At 36.5% G+C, this 15537-nt stretch overlaps 1 protein-coding gene across 7 annotated transcripts in view; it reads left to right on the plus strand.

Moving 5' to 3' along the window:
- The window catches only part of kiz (kizuna centrosomal protein), a 50363-nt gene that overhangs the window by 5548 nt on the left and 29278 nt on the right, over positions 1–15537 (plus strand). For 4 of the 7 annotated variants that reach the window (XR_001479245.2, XM_015354853.2, XM_015354835.2 and 1 more), the window contains exons 4-6: positions 1130–1216; positions 5948–6536; positions 6670–6970. Coding sequence is in view for 6 of the 7 variants with exons in the window: in XM_015354853.2 (XP_015210339.2) it covers positions 1130–1216; positions 5948–6536; positions 6670–6970 (977 nt within the window). In the remaining variant the exon portion in view is untranslated. Of the gene's footprint in view, positions 1–1127; positions 1217–3092; positions 3282–5947; positions 6537–6669; positions 6971–15537 lie in introns of those variants that run through there. The other 3 variants (XM_015354859.2, XM_015354843.2, XM_015354817.2) reach the window with 3 other exon arrangements.

Below are 15537 nucleotides of genomic sequence, written 5' to 3' on the forward strand. Positions count from 1 at the left end.
AGGCAAAGGTCTACATAGTAGACATACTGAATTTGAAAAATAGATAATATAGTTAAATTCTTAAATTCAGGATAACTACTGTAAAATCTAATTTTATAAGAATGCATGTAACCTATGTGTTTGTACTTTTAATAATATACATTCTGTAGTGTAGGCCTGTATTTTTAATAACAGCTGGTACAATATATATCTTGAATCTGAAAATTCTTCTTTTCAGGAAGAAATTTAATTTAAAGCTTATTTTCTTATTCAAGGCAATTGAAAATACTGCATATTATTATTTTGTGGGAAAGCAAACAGATATGGATGAAGATGAAATCTGATAGAAATAATGAAATAACTGCTTAAAGCAAGCAATGACAAAAGAGTATTGTCTAAGAAAAAAAATGTTTCAGATATCTGACTGCCCCTTAACCCTGTTATTTTTATTTTACTATTTGTTAGGATTAAGGATTAGCAAAAACTCCTTCTGGCAAAACATTTAATTGATTAATTCGAAGTAATGCTGTTACATCAGCATTAGAATGAAGTGTTTAACATTGGGGGAAAAAAAATCTTTGTTGACACTTAATCTCTGTGACCAATGGCCCATTTTTATAATGGTAGAACAGATAAAAATAGAATTATTACTGAATAAATATGATAAATACTGTGTTATTTTATATTGCTACATTCCTGATTGAAGTCTTCTTTAAAATTACACCCATTACATAAATAACCTATTGTTTACAGAACCATTCTACAGAGTGTTTAAATAATTTTGACATCCATACATAATATGTGGGCTTAATGATTAAAATATGAATTATGTTTTCTGGCTTGCAAGATGCAGTGAACTGTCATTTTCTTGTACTTTCATTTGCAGAATACAGTAAGGTTAAATGGTCTCTTAAGATATGTAAGTCTCACATTCTCAAGAAAACATTATTAAGGTTTGCTATGCCTTGATTTGTTTTGCTTCACAGTTTTGACGTAGTTTCCTTCTTTGTAGCTTAACTGAAAATACAGTATTTTGAATGTCAGAAGACCTAAATATTCATATTCCCAAAGGATCTGAAAATGTGATGTAGAACTTTGAAACAGATTCACTTATGTTCAAGTGATTTGTAATTATTCTTTAATGTAACAGGTGGAATGTGGCAATCAGATTGCGAAATTACTGGCATTATGGAAAAATGAGAAGGAAAATTTACAAGAAGAGGAAATCACAAATAAGGTACTAAAGTGATTCATTGTGTGACATTCACAGAATGAAAAATATTAATTTTGAAAAAAATGGTAATAGTATTTTAAATGAGAAATTGTTCTCAATTTACTTATCTGGTTAAATATTGTATATAATTGTCTTTTAGTCTGATGTGTTTCAGGTCTGCCACATAGATGCTGATGAGTTGCGACTCTTCAGACATATAGGCCTTTATTTAGATTGTAGTGTTTTGTGTAAGTATTAATCACATTGAAAGTATTAACTGTGGTGTTTTAAGAGGATATTTGAGTGTATTATATATGTAACAACCTTATTTTTGGTGTTTTAGTTGTGAAATCATGATTGGACAGTATATTAGTGATCAGGTGGAGAGCTGCATCAGCATGCATAGGCTGCAAAGGAACAAGTAATAGGTTTATTCCATGGTGAAAAAAAAGAAACACCTGAAGAACACCCCACACCTGAAGAAGGCTCCACGGCCGAAACGTTGTGTTCTTTCTTCTTTTTTCACCATGGAATAAACCTATTACTTGTTCCAAATTAGTGATCATATTTCCTAAATCACTCTCAAAATAAAATATATCTGCCAGAAGCGATTTGTTGTTCCATATACAGTACACTATAATGTAAAGCTACAGGCATAGTCGTCGCATAGTGGTTATAGCACTGCTACTGCACAGCTCATTGGTCCTGATTAACATTGTGAGTACAGTTTGTACATAAGGTATACTGCACTACAGGTGTTTGGGTTGCTACAATCTATTATTTCAACATGCCTTATTCATCTATATTTTCAGTATTTTGGATCATTGTCACATCAGAACATTAAGCTCTTTTCAAAATATAACTTCCTGGTTGAATTCCATGGTGTTGTTGTATTTTCACATACACAGATAGTTCTTTCATCCTTATTCTACACAAAACACTGAGACATTCCCAGTGGTGTCTTCCCCAGCCCTGTGTTTCACAATCAACTGTAAACACTAGGATGTAAAACTGTGATGCTCGCCAGCAGTTCTCCAGATTAATTGTCACTGCCGAGAAGCTAAAATGTTTAAATTAACTGTGATACTAAATTTCACTATTAAGATTAGTTTCTTGGATGCAATCCCTCCATTAACACCTGTGGAAACAAATTTTCTTCCTAACTATTAGAAGACATAGGGAATATTCACATAGGTGGTTATACTATGTGGTTGTTTTGCATGGCATCTTTATCTGTTTTGTCTGAACAGATTTGATTTATTTGAAACATAGTTTTGGTTGTACTCCATTGTAGTAAATCTTCAGGTTTTTATACTGTTGTCATGCTACAGTAAGTCTATAGTGCCACCATAATTATGCAGCTTTCTTTTCCCGATTGACTAAATATACATTGTTCCTTTTCTTCTGTCTTTTGGAATCATTATAATGTTTCCATAAATTACCAAGTAACATTAAAATGGTTTATAATTTTAGTTTTTTTAAAAAAGATTATTACTCTCTCAAAGACGTGTTTTCATTTAAAACATTACTACTAGGTCTCATCCATAATTAACATAATCTAAGAAAAGCCATCACATAGACTACGGTGTATTCGTCCTAATTTAAGAACATTAGTAACGCCAGCCTCTTGCACATCGATAATTTATCCCCTATGTGAAACTAGAATTATATGAGTAAAATATTTAAATATAGGTAATTTTCTTAGCATTAATTTTGATATTTTCCCATTTGCAAAAATAAATTAAAAAATTGTTTTAAACAGTTTTAATCTGAACTTGATATGAATACTAGCAGATTTTAAACCCTGGAATAAAACTGTGGTTTGGTGCTGGAGGTAAAGGTTTGCATGTCATTTTACAATTGCTATGGCCGTGTCTGCATGATAACTGTGATTCTTTAGGAGACTGACGGTTGAAAAGCGAGAGGTGATACAGATAACAGCTGATAACTCATCCATCCTTTATCAGAAATGCTCTTTCCCCTGGTATGGGAAGCGTAAGGAATGGGCCAGGATGCCAGTCCCATCAATGACTCGGGGAACATCAATGACAAACAGGAGTGTGAAGGGGCAATTTCGAAAACAGCAATTGTCAGTATGTTAATTGTCAATATGTTGTTGTGCATTACAAATCAATAATTGGAATGCTTAATAAAGTCTCCAGTTAAGAGATTATTTGTCTGACAAGGATATAGATTAGTGCTCACGTTTAGTGAAAATTATTTACAGTTTTAGTACCTAAAATGTAAGAATGATAGACCAATACAATCACATATGCATTAATGTCTGTAAGCCTTATGTGAATGTGTTAATATCCACATTTCTTTTAGTATGATGTCAAGCTTGTATGCTTTAAAATAAAGATCACTAAGCTTGACAGGGTTAACTTACAAATTATCACAGTTTAGAAAATGCTGACGGACTGATGTATTTTTTAAAGAAAACAATCTGAGAGACTTGTGTAGCTGATGTCACGGTAACGTCCTTTGATCCGTTGATGTATTTTTAAAAAAGGCTTAAAGAAAAATGGAGCATAGCGTGGGACAACCATTATAGATATAGACTAATTATTTTAATGTGTCCTCTAATCATTATACTACAGTTGTGGACGTTGTAGCTCTTATATAAAGCAATTAAAGTGTCTAAGGCACTGGAATTGTTATCTGTGTTTTGTAGTAAAAGGCACAAAATAGTACCAGGTTTCTTTGATTTAGTGTTGCAACATCACATACATAATGTAAATATTTGCCAGAGACCTTCTGTTGTACAGTACATACGTTACGAAGGCATAGAAACGTCTGAAATGTTTAAGTACTGATTGCCCAGTTTTACATTTATTTTTCCACAATGGGGAAAAAGGCAAATGAGAACATTTCCACTAAATGACTGTAGGACCTGTAATTCTTACTCATAGGATATTGGGCAACCCAAACCAATGTTTAAATTTGAGCTGATATTCATAAATGTTGTTTGCCTCTACATGGTTTGAGACTGATATCCACAAGAAGCCGTTCCCAACCTCAACCCCTGAAAAAACAGACTACAATTTATTGAATTGTAGTTCACCCACTCTAATTCATTTTCATCTATAACATATTTCACAGTTATTTCTGCAGTAGTGGTCTGTTTGTACAAAAACTCATTGCATTTATTGTAATTATAGCTTGCTTAAAGACTAAGTTTATTTTATGCTAAAACCCATATTCAGGATATGTTAAAGGAACTACAGAAAAATCTGTTCATACATGTTATTCGTGTTTTATGTGAAAAAACTCTGAATTTAATCTTTGATATTCAAGAAGGAAAAAAATATTTTGGCCCAGTAGCAATGTCGGTGTTTTCAGCCTTTTGACAATAAACAAAAGTAGTCATCATACAAAGAAATCTGTAATATGGTATATATTTAGCGGTGTATCTGTAATAATGCAGGTGTCTAATCCCTGCTGGTGTGTCTGTATAAATGATGTAGTTCAAGCCCATAGCTGCTTATTCCTTCACTTAAAGCAGTTAAAGCTCTTTTAGATGAAATGTCTAAGACATCTCATAATAACTTGGAGCATGCTGTCTAGAGCAGTCACTTGTGACTATGTGCAAACCCCCCTCAGCTTGCAGATATTGTAATGAGCAAAATGGTACCATCACTCCATTATGCATACAAGCCATTGCTGGCAGTGTGCATGTCCCTTAGGCTGCAGCATTCATTAAGAAAAGCTTACCGGGCTGAAAGCTGGAAACAGATGATAACGGGATATGATTTTCATATTTAATACATTCCTTGGAAGAGCACGCGCGTGCCGCAGATTGATAGAAGAATCAATTGCTACTTTAGTGAAACACTTTCTACTTTGCCCTGCAGCTACCGATGGAATCACTCAGCCAAGAAATTAACTTTTCCTCCTTTTACCTACTTTGTGGATCTGCTGGGCAGACTGCATGGTTTACAGTGAATGTTATTAAGCAGCTAACTGTTTGGTATTTAAGACTCTTATCAGAAAAGAAACAGAAGCAATGCTTTTTGTTATTATGTTGGGAAGAAGATTTTAGCTTTTGCCCCCTTGGTGCCATACCAGACATAAATCACAACTTTCGTAAAGGATTGTTAATAAGATTAAAAGTTAAAACATTGATCTTGTAACATTTTTCTAAAGCAGTTTTAAAAAGAAATTTAACCTTGACCCACATAAACTGTAGTTTGATATCATTTAACAGCAAACTATCACTTTCAAATATTGTAGTGTTGAATTGTGAGTGTATGATTTCAGTTGATGTTATGTATGTGTAAGGCAGGAGGAGGAAATAACGGCACTCATGCAAATATAATTGTGAGGGAAAGAGTGACAAAAGATTTAAAATGCACTTAATTAAAAATAAATTTACTACAGGACATAATCTTAAGGCCCGGTGCATGATTTTGGTATTTATAGTCTTTTGTAGTATGTTTTTGAATGTGATTTGTACATTTTTTTAGATCCACAACGATATATCACTATACTTATAGGTTTTGTTAGGTGACCAGTACTGCGGTATCATAGTCTTAGTACCCATTGATACCTTTATGTATAATGTAATGCAGGTTTTATATGTCTTGCCATATATATTAAAAAATAAACGTAATACTTTATAGCCAAAAGGGCAGTGCAAAAGAGCACTGTTCGTGGTCTGCAGCTGATTAACAATTCTGCAACTGAGGACTAGCTAATACAGTAGGTGTAAGTCTTCCATATTTTTAATGGGCTTCACAATTGATCTCGTTCTAGGCAAAGATGTTACCAGGATCGATGCACAATAATGCCACTTTACACCTTGCTCAAGGACTACACCAGCCTGCTACTATCTTTATGGGCCGCCAAACCTCAAGAGTTTTTAACGGTGAAATGTCACCAATGAAGCCATCCCTTCAACCTGCAGATTGCATATCTAATCAGTATCCGCTTTCTTTGCAAGAGTTAGATTGTAAACTTTCAAGCAAGGCCAATGTTACAGCAAAAGGAGCAGAATGCTTTACAGGTTTGTCAGATGAAGTACGCAGTTCCCGGAATTTCAACACTAATAGAAGTGTACCTATAAAAAATGAAAACAGTGTTCCATCTGCTTCAGGCAGCATTCTAGGTCCAGTTTCTTCACCAAATCTTGAACATATGGCATCACATGTAATTGTAAATGCACCTGACAAAAGAGTGCCATCCCAGACTAGTGTCGGACAAAGGGAAAGTAATTCTCCGTTTTCAAGAAATAGTGATTTAAGCACTGACATCATGAAGAAAAGTCATCATGAATCTGGCAGATGTGTTCCTCATGTGGATTTGCATAAAACTGAATCTGGAAAAGTAAATCATAATAATGTTGGTATGTATTTTCGTTTTTTTATGTTTTTTTATATGTATTTTTTTTAAATGATCTTTTCTGCACCTCAGGATTTTATTTAATCTATATGTGGGTGTCCGTATTCCTTACTTTTAACATTATTGTCATTTTTCAGATCTGGAAAATGGTCCCCAAAATCCTGTCCCTAATGCAGCCATTAATATGGAAAGGCTGGAAAATGAGACTGCAGATACAGACAGTGATCTTACTGTTTCTCTGAGTGAGGATGGGGATCCTTCAGGGTTACTTGAGAGTGGAGGAGACAAGGACCTTGACAGCAGTAAGATTGATACATGGAAGAGCCCCAAGCAGGTCGTTACCGGTACAGAGCGAAATGTAGAGCACAAAAACGGAATTTCAGAAAGTGCTGTACAGTCTTTGCGCTGCAAATCATATGTGAAGACAAAAGATGAAGAGTAAGTATGCTTTTTATGCAATCATGAGTATTGTTGGTTGTTTCTCTAGAAAATCATATTTTGTTTAGAACTGCTAAATCTTGTGAAACTCTGTTTGAATTGGAGTATATCCTGTAGTTTCATCTCTTGCAAATGTATGCTGGTCATAACCTAGGGAGAGCTAAAAATCTTGACTAAAATGCTTCAGTGTTTTAAGGAGAAATTCATCTTTAAGGTTCATGAAAGTGAAAATTGATTTAGGTATTGTGTCTTAGTAGTTTTGTATATGGAATGCTTTTAAAATATGGTCGTTATGGTAATCATCATGCTGTGACTGATTGCAAGACATCGGGTAAGTTACTCCCTGGGAAGTTTTGATGAACTGTTCACAAGCAGTGTGTGTAATGTCATTTTGGCATACAGTGGGACCTGGGAACTTTTGTTTTATTTGTGCACACTAGAGAGAAGTTTAAAATGACAAGTTATAAATGCTCTCTAGGGCAAGGAAGATGAAACATCATAAGGATTCTACTTAATGGTGCAGCATTAAAATGGCCAGGATTATTTTAATGTGGCTTAGTGATGAGAAGGCACAAGTAGAGATCCATCAAGATCCATCAGTCCAACTTCACCATCTGCAGCAAGCTCTGAGTAATTGTCTATTTTGGGCTCAATAAATGCAGCTGTGCTACAGCACACATTGCAGAAAGTACCCGGCAACACAGTGCATCAGATTATACGATGAGGAAAGGATTATGGATTTGTGGTAGATGAAAGATTTTGAGGCTGTGAAAGAAACCCTAAAGTGTGCAAGATCCTGAAAAAGAATATTTAGACTTTTCCCCAGCACTTGGAAAGTACTGTAGATTTAGTTCCACATCCTTCTCTTTCTGAGCTTTCCGTGTCCTGACTAAATGAGCTGCAGGTGATGAATGATTTGGCATTACAGCAGTATTTTCTCATCCTAGCCCTGGGGGTATAAGGATGGTGCAGGATTTTTTGATCCAACCAACAAATAACCATTTATTTTCAAATCTTCACTGCTTTACGTTTCATTTACATCCAAAGGATTTATGTAGCGAAATTGGCTGCAGGTATCATTCATTGTGTGCCACCATTCTACAGGCAACCTTTTTTTCCAAAATATTCCAATCAGAACTTGGAGAAAAGCAAAGCTTGGGCTGAGTGTATCCCCAGGACTAGGACTGGGAAATGCTGGCATTGATGATCCACACGTGGCTTAAATGTGACTGCAAGGGGGTGTGTGATCTGAGCATTTGTTTTAGCTTTCTATGTTGGAAGGTCTTGTTCCAGGAGTTTATGAGTTGTTCTGTTCTGAGGAGTGCATTTGTCAGTTGTCCTAAATTGGTTCTCGCTTGAGAAAAGGTTTTTGTCATTTCAGACATTTATCATCCTTCAGCAAGTATACCTGCAATGTGTGTAGCACAGGAAGCTAATGGTGCTTTGTAAAACAATAGAAATCAGAAGTGATTGCCCTTAAAGAAGATGAAAACCCATTAGATATTATGATGGTAAATAGTTTTCATCGGTTTTATCATACGTGCTAGCGTTGACAGACTTTTTTTTATTCTTGATAAAAATTTGTCACCACCGTACTTATAGCAAGAGAGCATTGTACTGTCAATAGAGGAAAGTACAAGATGCTGAGCCAGCTTCTGTCATTTTAGCTGTGTAGCAGTAGTAAGAAAGGCAGTAATAATACTGTGCCAAATCTGCTTACTTTGGCTGTTTTCAAGTCTGTAGTTGAATATACTTTTTCATTTGACAAAACTATTTTTAATTTGACTTTTAGGGTTATTAAACGACATATCCCATTTTCAACCATTATTCGCATGCTTTATGTCAAGGTTGTACTGTGCTTCTGTTGCCGTGTAAAGTCTGGCAATGTTATGTTGTTAAACCATTAAGCAAGAAAATAGATCAAGTTGGCTGGTTGAAATTCCGTTCGTTCAGTTCACAACATTTTCCAACACTCATTGCTAGTCTGACATTAGTTGAAGGAACTAAATAAACAGATACATGAGTGGCTATATTAATAAGTTCTACATCCTGGCACTGCATGCTTCAGCTCTTGGTGATATGAACAGTGAACTTTGATAGGGATTCCTCTAGCAGCAGCATAAAACTGGCCAATTGACATTGGGGCTGGGTGGGCCTGAGTTGGCACATCTTTCTGTGCAAAAACAACACCTGCACCTCGTGTGAAATCCAGGCCTTTTTGAACTTGTCGTGTTGTCATTGAGAGCTGTGTCACTCTTCTAAACAATGCTAATTCTCCTATGCGTACCATGAGACTCACAGCATGGAAGATGTCAGATGTCTTTGAAAAGTGCACGTTCCTCATTCCCTTCTGTGGTGGTGTGGCGGTCGAAATGATGAACCAAGTTAATTAGCAAATGGAGTTCTTTACCAGTGTATAAAAATACATTATAGGTGATTAGAGATTCTGTACCAAAGTAATAGAGAAGACATCTGAGGTATCAAGGCATGCTTCTCTTATACTTCTCAAATAAAACCCAATGGTACCGAACACTTTTTTTTGTTATTGTCCTTGGTTGAAATCTTGGTTTGAGTAGTAGTATTTGTACTTCTTTATGCTGCTTAATTATTTTTAGAGTGAAAACTGAATTGAATGATAAGAATTCCTACTTTTAATAAAACAAGGACCACCCGTGCTTTCAGTTAAAAGTGTGGAGCAAGCTATGATTAGATTTCATGAATTGTTTATGCTATTCTAAACAAAACGAAAATTTGATAGAGGTGATTCAACCAGAATTTTATTTTTTGACAATCCAGATTCCACAGATGCTTTTAGTTTCTTCATTTCTTTAACATTAGTCATTTGAAACCATTTCACCATTGATACCTGAAAGTAACCTAGTTGTATTTTTATTGCTTGGAGACCATTTGCAGTTGAAAGGACATGTGATGTGATGTTCTTGCAAGAAAGGAAATAGTCTCTAGATCTCAACAGTGAAATAAGTTGGAACACTTCAAAGTAATCAGTAAAAGAGATTATTTAGTATTCATAAACTTGGGATGGTAGAAAAACAAAACTGTTGAGTTGTTCCACTATCCAATGCAACATTTCTATATAGGCTAAAATGCTGTAAGTCCTGGCAGTGGAATTCATTCTGCAATGTGGCATTTATTTTGAGTTTTGTTAGATATTTTCTTATGGGCAGATGTGTGTTGAAATCCATCAGTAATATTCTAGATCCTCTCCTAAATGAATAACTAATCCATTGTTACTTTTCTACAGAATTAAAGAATTGTACCTTTATTCTAAAGCATAGCCTGTGCTTCAGACTCTACAGCAAAATGTTGTGCAGGGTCAAGGTTAGCATTGATATCACTCTTACCATTCATCTGAGAAGGAGAAAAGCAAGGCCACGCATCTCATGGTGTTATTTGATTATAATTCATTTCTGTGTGACCCGTGTGGTGATGTTCTAAAAATCACTGGCTGTTCCTTGGCCCTTGAGTAATACTGTGGGTCCATGTTTGAAAAATATTTGTCGTATATTGCCGTCTGCTAATTGGGTTTTGTTTTTCTGTTCCTTTTAATTTTAGACATGTATTGTTTAGAACAATAAAGACTATTAACATGATCAGATTGTATAATGGAATTGTAATTCACAAGTGCCTCTTTAGTTACCATCTTTTGAATGACTGCTTACAAACATGTGTTGTAATTATTTAATAAATGATATGCTTAAAGTAAGTAAATTTGGTGACCTGGGGACAGAGCTGTAATGTGTCAAAAGTGGGAAATCGCACACATTAGCAGATTATTATTTGCCTTACCTAAATTACCAGATCAAAGTGGCTTTCTTTTTTCACAAGTGCTGTTCTAAATTAAATATCCAAATGGTACTGAGGGTTCATTTGCAGTTTAGTTTATGTTTATTCTTTATTAATCATTTATTTTAATAAGATCCTCACATTAATTGCATAACCAGCAGATGGAAAAAGATCATTTTGGAGGAGCTAAAAATGTGGAGGTAATTCTTCCATTACAATGTTATGTGCTCACAGACTTCTGTAGTTTTATGTTCCACATAGTTTTTTCAAAATGCATTTTTTTTTTCAGAATTTGTCGTCTTAAATTGTACAGGCACCATGGCACCTACTGTATGTTATCATCTTGGTGTTCTGACTCGGGTAATACGGTTTAAGGTCTGTGGATTACAATGTGCTCATATAAAAAAAAACGTAGCTCTGCAAACTATTTGTGGCCAACACAAAAAGAAGATTGTTTGAAATTACAAGGCTTATCATTTTCTAACGAACATTAAAATGGATTTAAATTCCATATTCCAAACAAAACAGTAACCCGAAATTCTGGGTAAGCAGTAATGATGAGAGCTGCGATAGGAAAGCTTTGTTCTGATGAGACAATGGTAGAAAATCTCTACATTGCATAACCATAAAATTGGTAAAAAGATTGAAGGAGAAGAATGTAAAGGACAGTTGAAATAATACTTAAACCTTTTGTTTTTTTAGATAATGTGTGGCCTCTGAACCAGTGTCCTGTTAAATTTAGAAAATAAGTGGACCAGCACAGTATTAATGTATGGTACATACTCAGTACATTTAGTCGGTGTATGGGAATAAAACAATGACTTAATGTAACAATTCTGTACTATCAATAGATCGCTGTATATAGCAGTATACTGTATAATGGTTCACAATATAAGCACAGATGTATTGCATTTCACATTAATTGTCTCTTGCCTTGTAATGTGTAGCCAAAGTATTGCAACAATGAAGGAGGAAAATGGAAAAATGTCTGGGATGTAATTACACCTGTAGCCATTTACAACGCAGAAATAGAAATTAATTTACAGTGGAATATATATGGATACAATGCCCTGGAAACATTATTACAGAAAAATACTTTGTTAATTCTGCAGTGCTGCTTAATGACTAGAGCACACAAAGAAACTCATGAAGAGGCTGAGGCCAGAGGTTTGCTGGTTTATTTGCAGGGTATAAATCTCAACAGGGCAGGGGAAGCTATTCATCCATCAGTTGTGCTGAACTATCCCTTCGGTCAACTTTTCTGACATTATTATCTACCTCTTCTTATTTTCTATTCTATCAACAGCCTAGATATACCATCCTATACTTAGAACCCACCACTAAGTTACAAATGGCCAATAAGGTTTTCTGACTTTATATATGGATACATTACTCATTTGTGACAGGCTGAGACATGAAGGACTGGTATTAAGTATAATTAGAGTAAAAGTATTCACCCACCTTGGACTTAATGAAGGACATTTTCTAATTATGCTATTATTGTGTTATAAGATGAAATCATCATGTATCTATTAGGATTATTTGCCATTGATGGACACAAAACACAATGTCAAAGCGAAAACAAAATTCTACAGATCCTCCTGAATTAATTAAAAAATCTAAAACAGAAAATAAGTACTGCATAAATATTCACTGCCTTTGCTGACACACCTAAATAGGCTCTGGTGCAACCAATTGTCTGTGAAAATCATATAATTAATTAAATGGAGTTCTCCTGTGTGCAGTTAAGATGTTTCACATGAGTTCAAGTTAAATACACCTGTCTGTTACCTCTTTTCAAGAAAATGTGAAAAAGCCCATGGTGGGTGAATACTTTTAATAAACACTGTACAGTGGATCTGCACCTAGAGGCTGCTAAAGGACCTCTAAGCTTTATACAGGATAGGTGGGTGGTGAGGATCAGTGGGCAGTGATTGTCAGTTAATATATTATTGAAGATGGTGAGAATTGCGTATTTCCACATTGTGAATTTTAAACGTGTTTAAACCTCTCAAGGCTTCTTACTTAGGCCTGTCGCATTTGGGTACTCATCTGGGATTCATGGCATAGTGAACAAAAGTAATGCACACTCCATTACTTTTGTTCACTATTTGACTATTGACTATTTTTCTTTTACTTCTTTAAAAAACTGTGTGATGGGCAGGGACAGATACTGGCAGCAGCTGCCACAACCCAGGTCAGTGACCCATACCACTGATTGGACCTCAGCGCCGGACCAGACCAAAGTGCCACATGGCCTTCTTAGGAGTGGCTAAGGTGCTAAAAGTCTCCAGCCCAAAGAAGAGAACAAAGAAAGGTCAGAAGTCCAATATGGGACATAGGAAACCAGCTGCCACTGAGGAAGCAACACCAAACAGACGGAGAGTCTGTAAGGTTTTCAGTTGGTAAGACTGCCAAGAATGTACCAAATTCACCTGTGATCTTAGGAAAAAGAATGAGGCCCTGCAGGCTAACGAAGAACAGAGTAAGAGCCTGGAGAACCGATTGCTGCAGCCCAGTCAGACTGAGAGCGAATATGCACATTGAAAGCAACTGAATTGAGCGCTCAACTGGAAAAGTCTTAGAGCAGTGGCCATGCCTCCAGACACAGCTGGAAAAGATCACGCAGAAGATGAGTATCTTCCCCGAGCTCCAATCCAGAATGACCAGCACTAAAGTAAACGGCCGGGCAAAAAAAATGTCCCTTCTCAGATATGATAAAAAGGGACTGATGGAAGAGAAGATTCTCTACAGAAGCCTTTGCTGGAAACTTTCCCTGCATTTTCACCTTTCCTCCGTCTGGATAATCTCCAACTGAAAGAAGAAATTCAGCGGCAAAATATCCAGGACCTGTTCGTTTGAACACTCAGAAACCATCAAAGCACTGGTATCTGCTGAAAGAGACAGTACAAGTTTAATTCTCCTTAGACAGGAAAGGGTGTTGTGGAATAGAAACTGAAGCAGTCGCCTTAGGAAACAAGAGATGCTCTTCTGATGCTTTCCCTCAGATGCCCTTTGGCACACAGAGAAGAATGACTGAATTCAAGGAGAACACACATGATATTCTCAGCCATTCCACCCGAAATACACTGCACAAATGTGTACGTGCCGTTATTTGTGGTTAAAGGGCTTCAGAGAAATGTAAAACAGGAAGAGGTGTAAGACAGTAAATGTAAATGTAAAACAGAGTCTGCAGAACCAAGATGGCTGAGTCTAATGGCAGTTGAAAATGGCAAAGCTGACCAGAAAACTTGCTTTGATTATGTAGTATCAAGGGAGAAAGTGCTGCATGTGCCCCAAGAGACCACAAAGATCAGGGAAAAGGTGTAGTGGTCTGTGACCCAGGAGTCTGCAGAGGAGAGTGAGGTTGCAATCAATGGCCCAAAACTCCCTATAGATGAGGGAAATGGTTCTCTGCCAAAGGCAAATAACGATGGACTGAACCTCCATAAGAAGAAAGGGACGCTTTCCCAAGGTCTTGGGCATCCACCCCATACACCTCAGTAAAAGCGACATTGAGGGGAGTCATGAGAAGGTCTCCGTTTACTCCAGTCTTCCCTGGAGCAGTGGAAAGAAAGGACAATGACGTGGTGTCAGCCCCAGTGACTCCAAGCATTTCCCAAGAGGCCATTGAGGCTTTGATCTGTTTTTCAACTCAGATGGAAAAGAGGAAGCCAGCAGGAAAGGAGAATGTCCCCTGGACGACAACACCACTTTCCCTGAAGTCTCTGTCAAAGGTGTATTGGGTTGTGCTTTTTCAGGACAACAATGCTGTCCTCACAACATCCAAAAAATCATTGCGCAACATCCAGGCTTGTTAAGACAGTACAGATGACTGCTGCTTACAGTACCAGGCTGGGGAGTGCCTCATGTAGCAGGGTGTTCGATCTGCAGGTGTACTTGGTGAAATTGTTGACCCCTGGCCTATATTTGACAGGGAAGCAGGTTGTTGCTTTCCCTGTTGGCTTAAGCTGGGGGAGCACATGCCATGAAGGGCTGCAATTACAGCTGACCTGCCCCCAGAGGGCGCTAAAGGAACTATGTTCTGTAAATAGTCACATTGGGTGGTGATTGTTAATTATTAATTAATTATTAACAATTGAGTAATGATGATGAAAGAATTGCATATTTCCACATAGGGTTAATAAATGGTTCCCTTTCTGCTACAGTGGATTTAAAAAGTCTACACACCTTTATTGAAATTGCAGGTTTTTGTTGTGTAAAGCCAGAAATCAAGATAAATCATGTCAGACATTTTTCCATCTTAACCTTGACCTTGCAACCAACAAAATTAAAGAGTAAAACCAAAAGATAACTATTAGGAAAAATAATTGAAATTAAAAACCTACAACACCCTGGTTGTATAAATGTGCACCACCCCCAGCTAATACTTTGTGGAAGCACCTTTTGCATTTATTACACCAGTAAGTCCTTGTGAATAAGTCTCTATCAACTTTACACACCTGGACTTTTATCCCACTCTTCGAAAAGTTCAAGCTTCTTCTTCAGGATCTCCTGTGCACAGCCCTCTTTAGGTCATTCCACAGGTTTTCTATGGGATTGAGGTCTGGGCTCTGACTGGGCCATTCCCAGACTTTGATCTTCCTTTTCAGAAGTCGTTCTTTGGTTGTCTTGGATGTGTGCTTTGGGTCGTTATCATGTTGGAAGGTGAAATTTCTCTTCATGTTCAGCTTTCTGAAAGAGGCCAGCAGGTTTTGTGCCAAAATATCTTGATGTTTGGAGCTAGTCATTATCTCATCTAT

This window comes from Lepisosteus oculatus, chromosome 2 (assembly GCF_040954835.1).
Source record: "Lepisosteus oculatus isolate fLepOcu1 chromosome 2, fLepOcu1.hap2, whole genome shotgun sequence".
Taxonomy (NCBI): domain Eukaryota; kingdom Metazoa; phylum Chordata; class Actinopteri; order Semionotiformes; family Lepisosteidae; genus Lepisosteus; species Lepisosteus oculatus.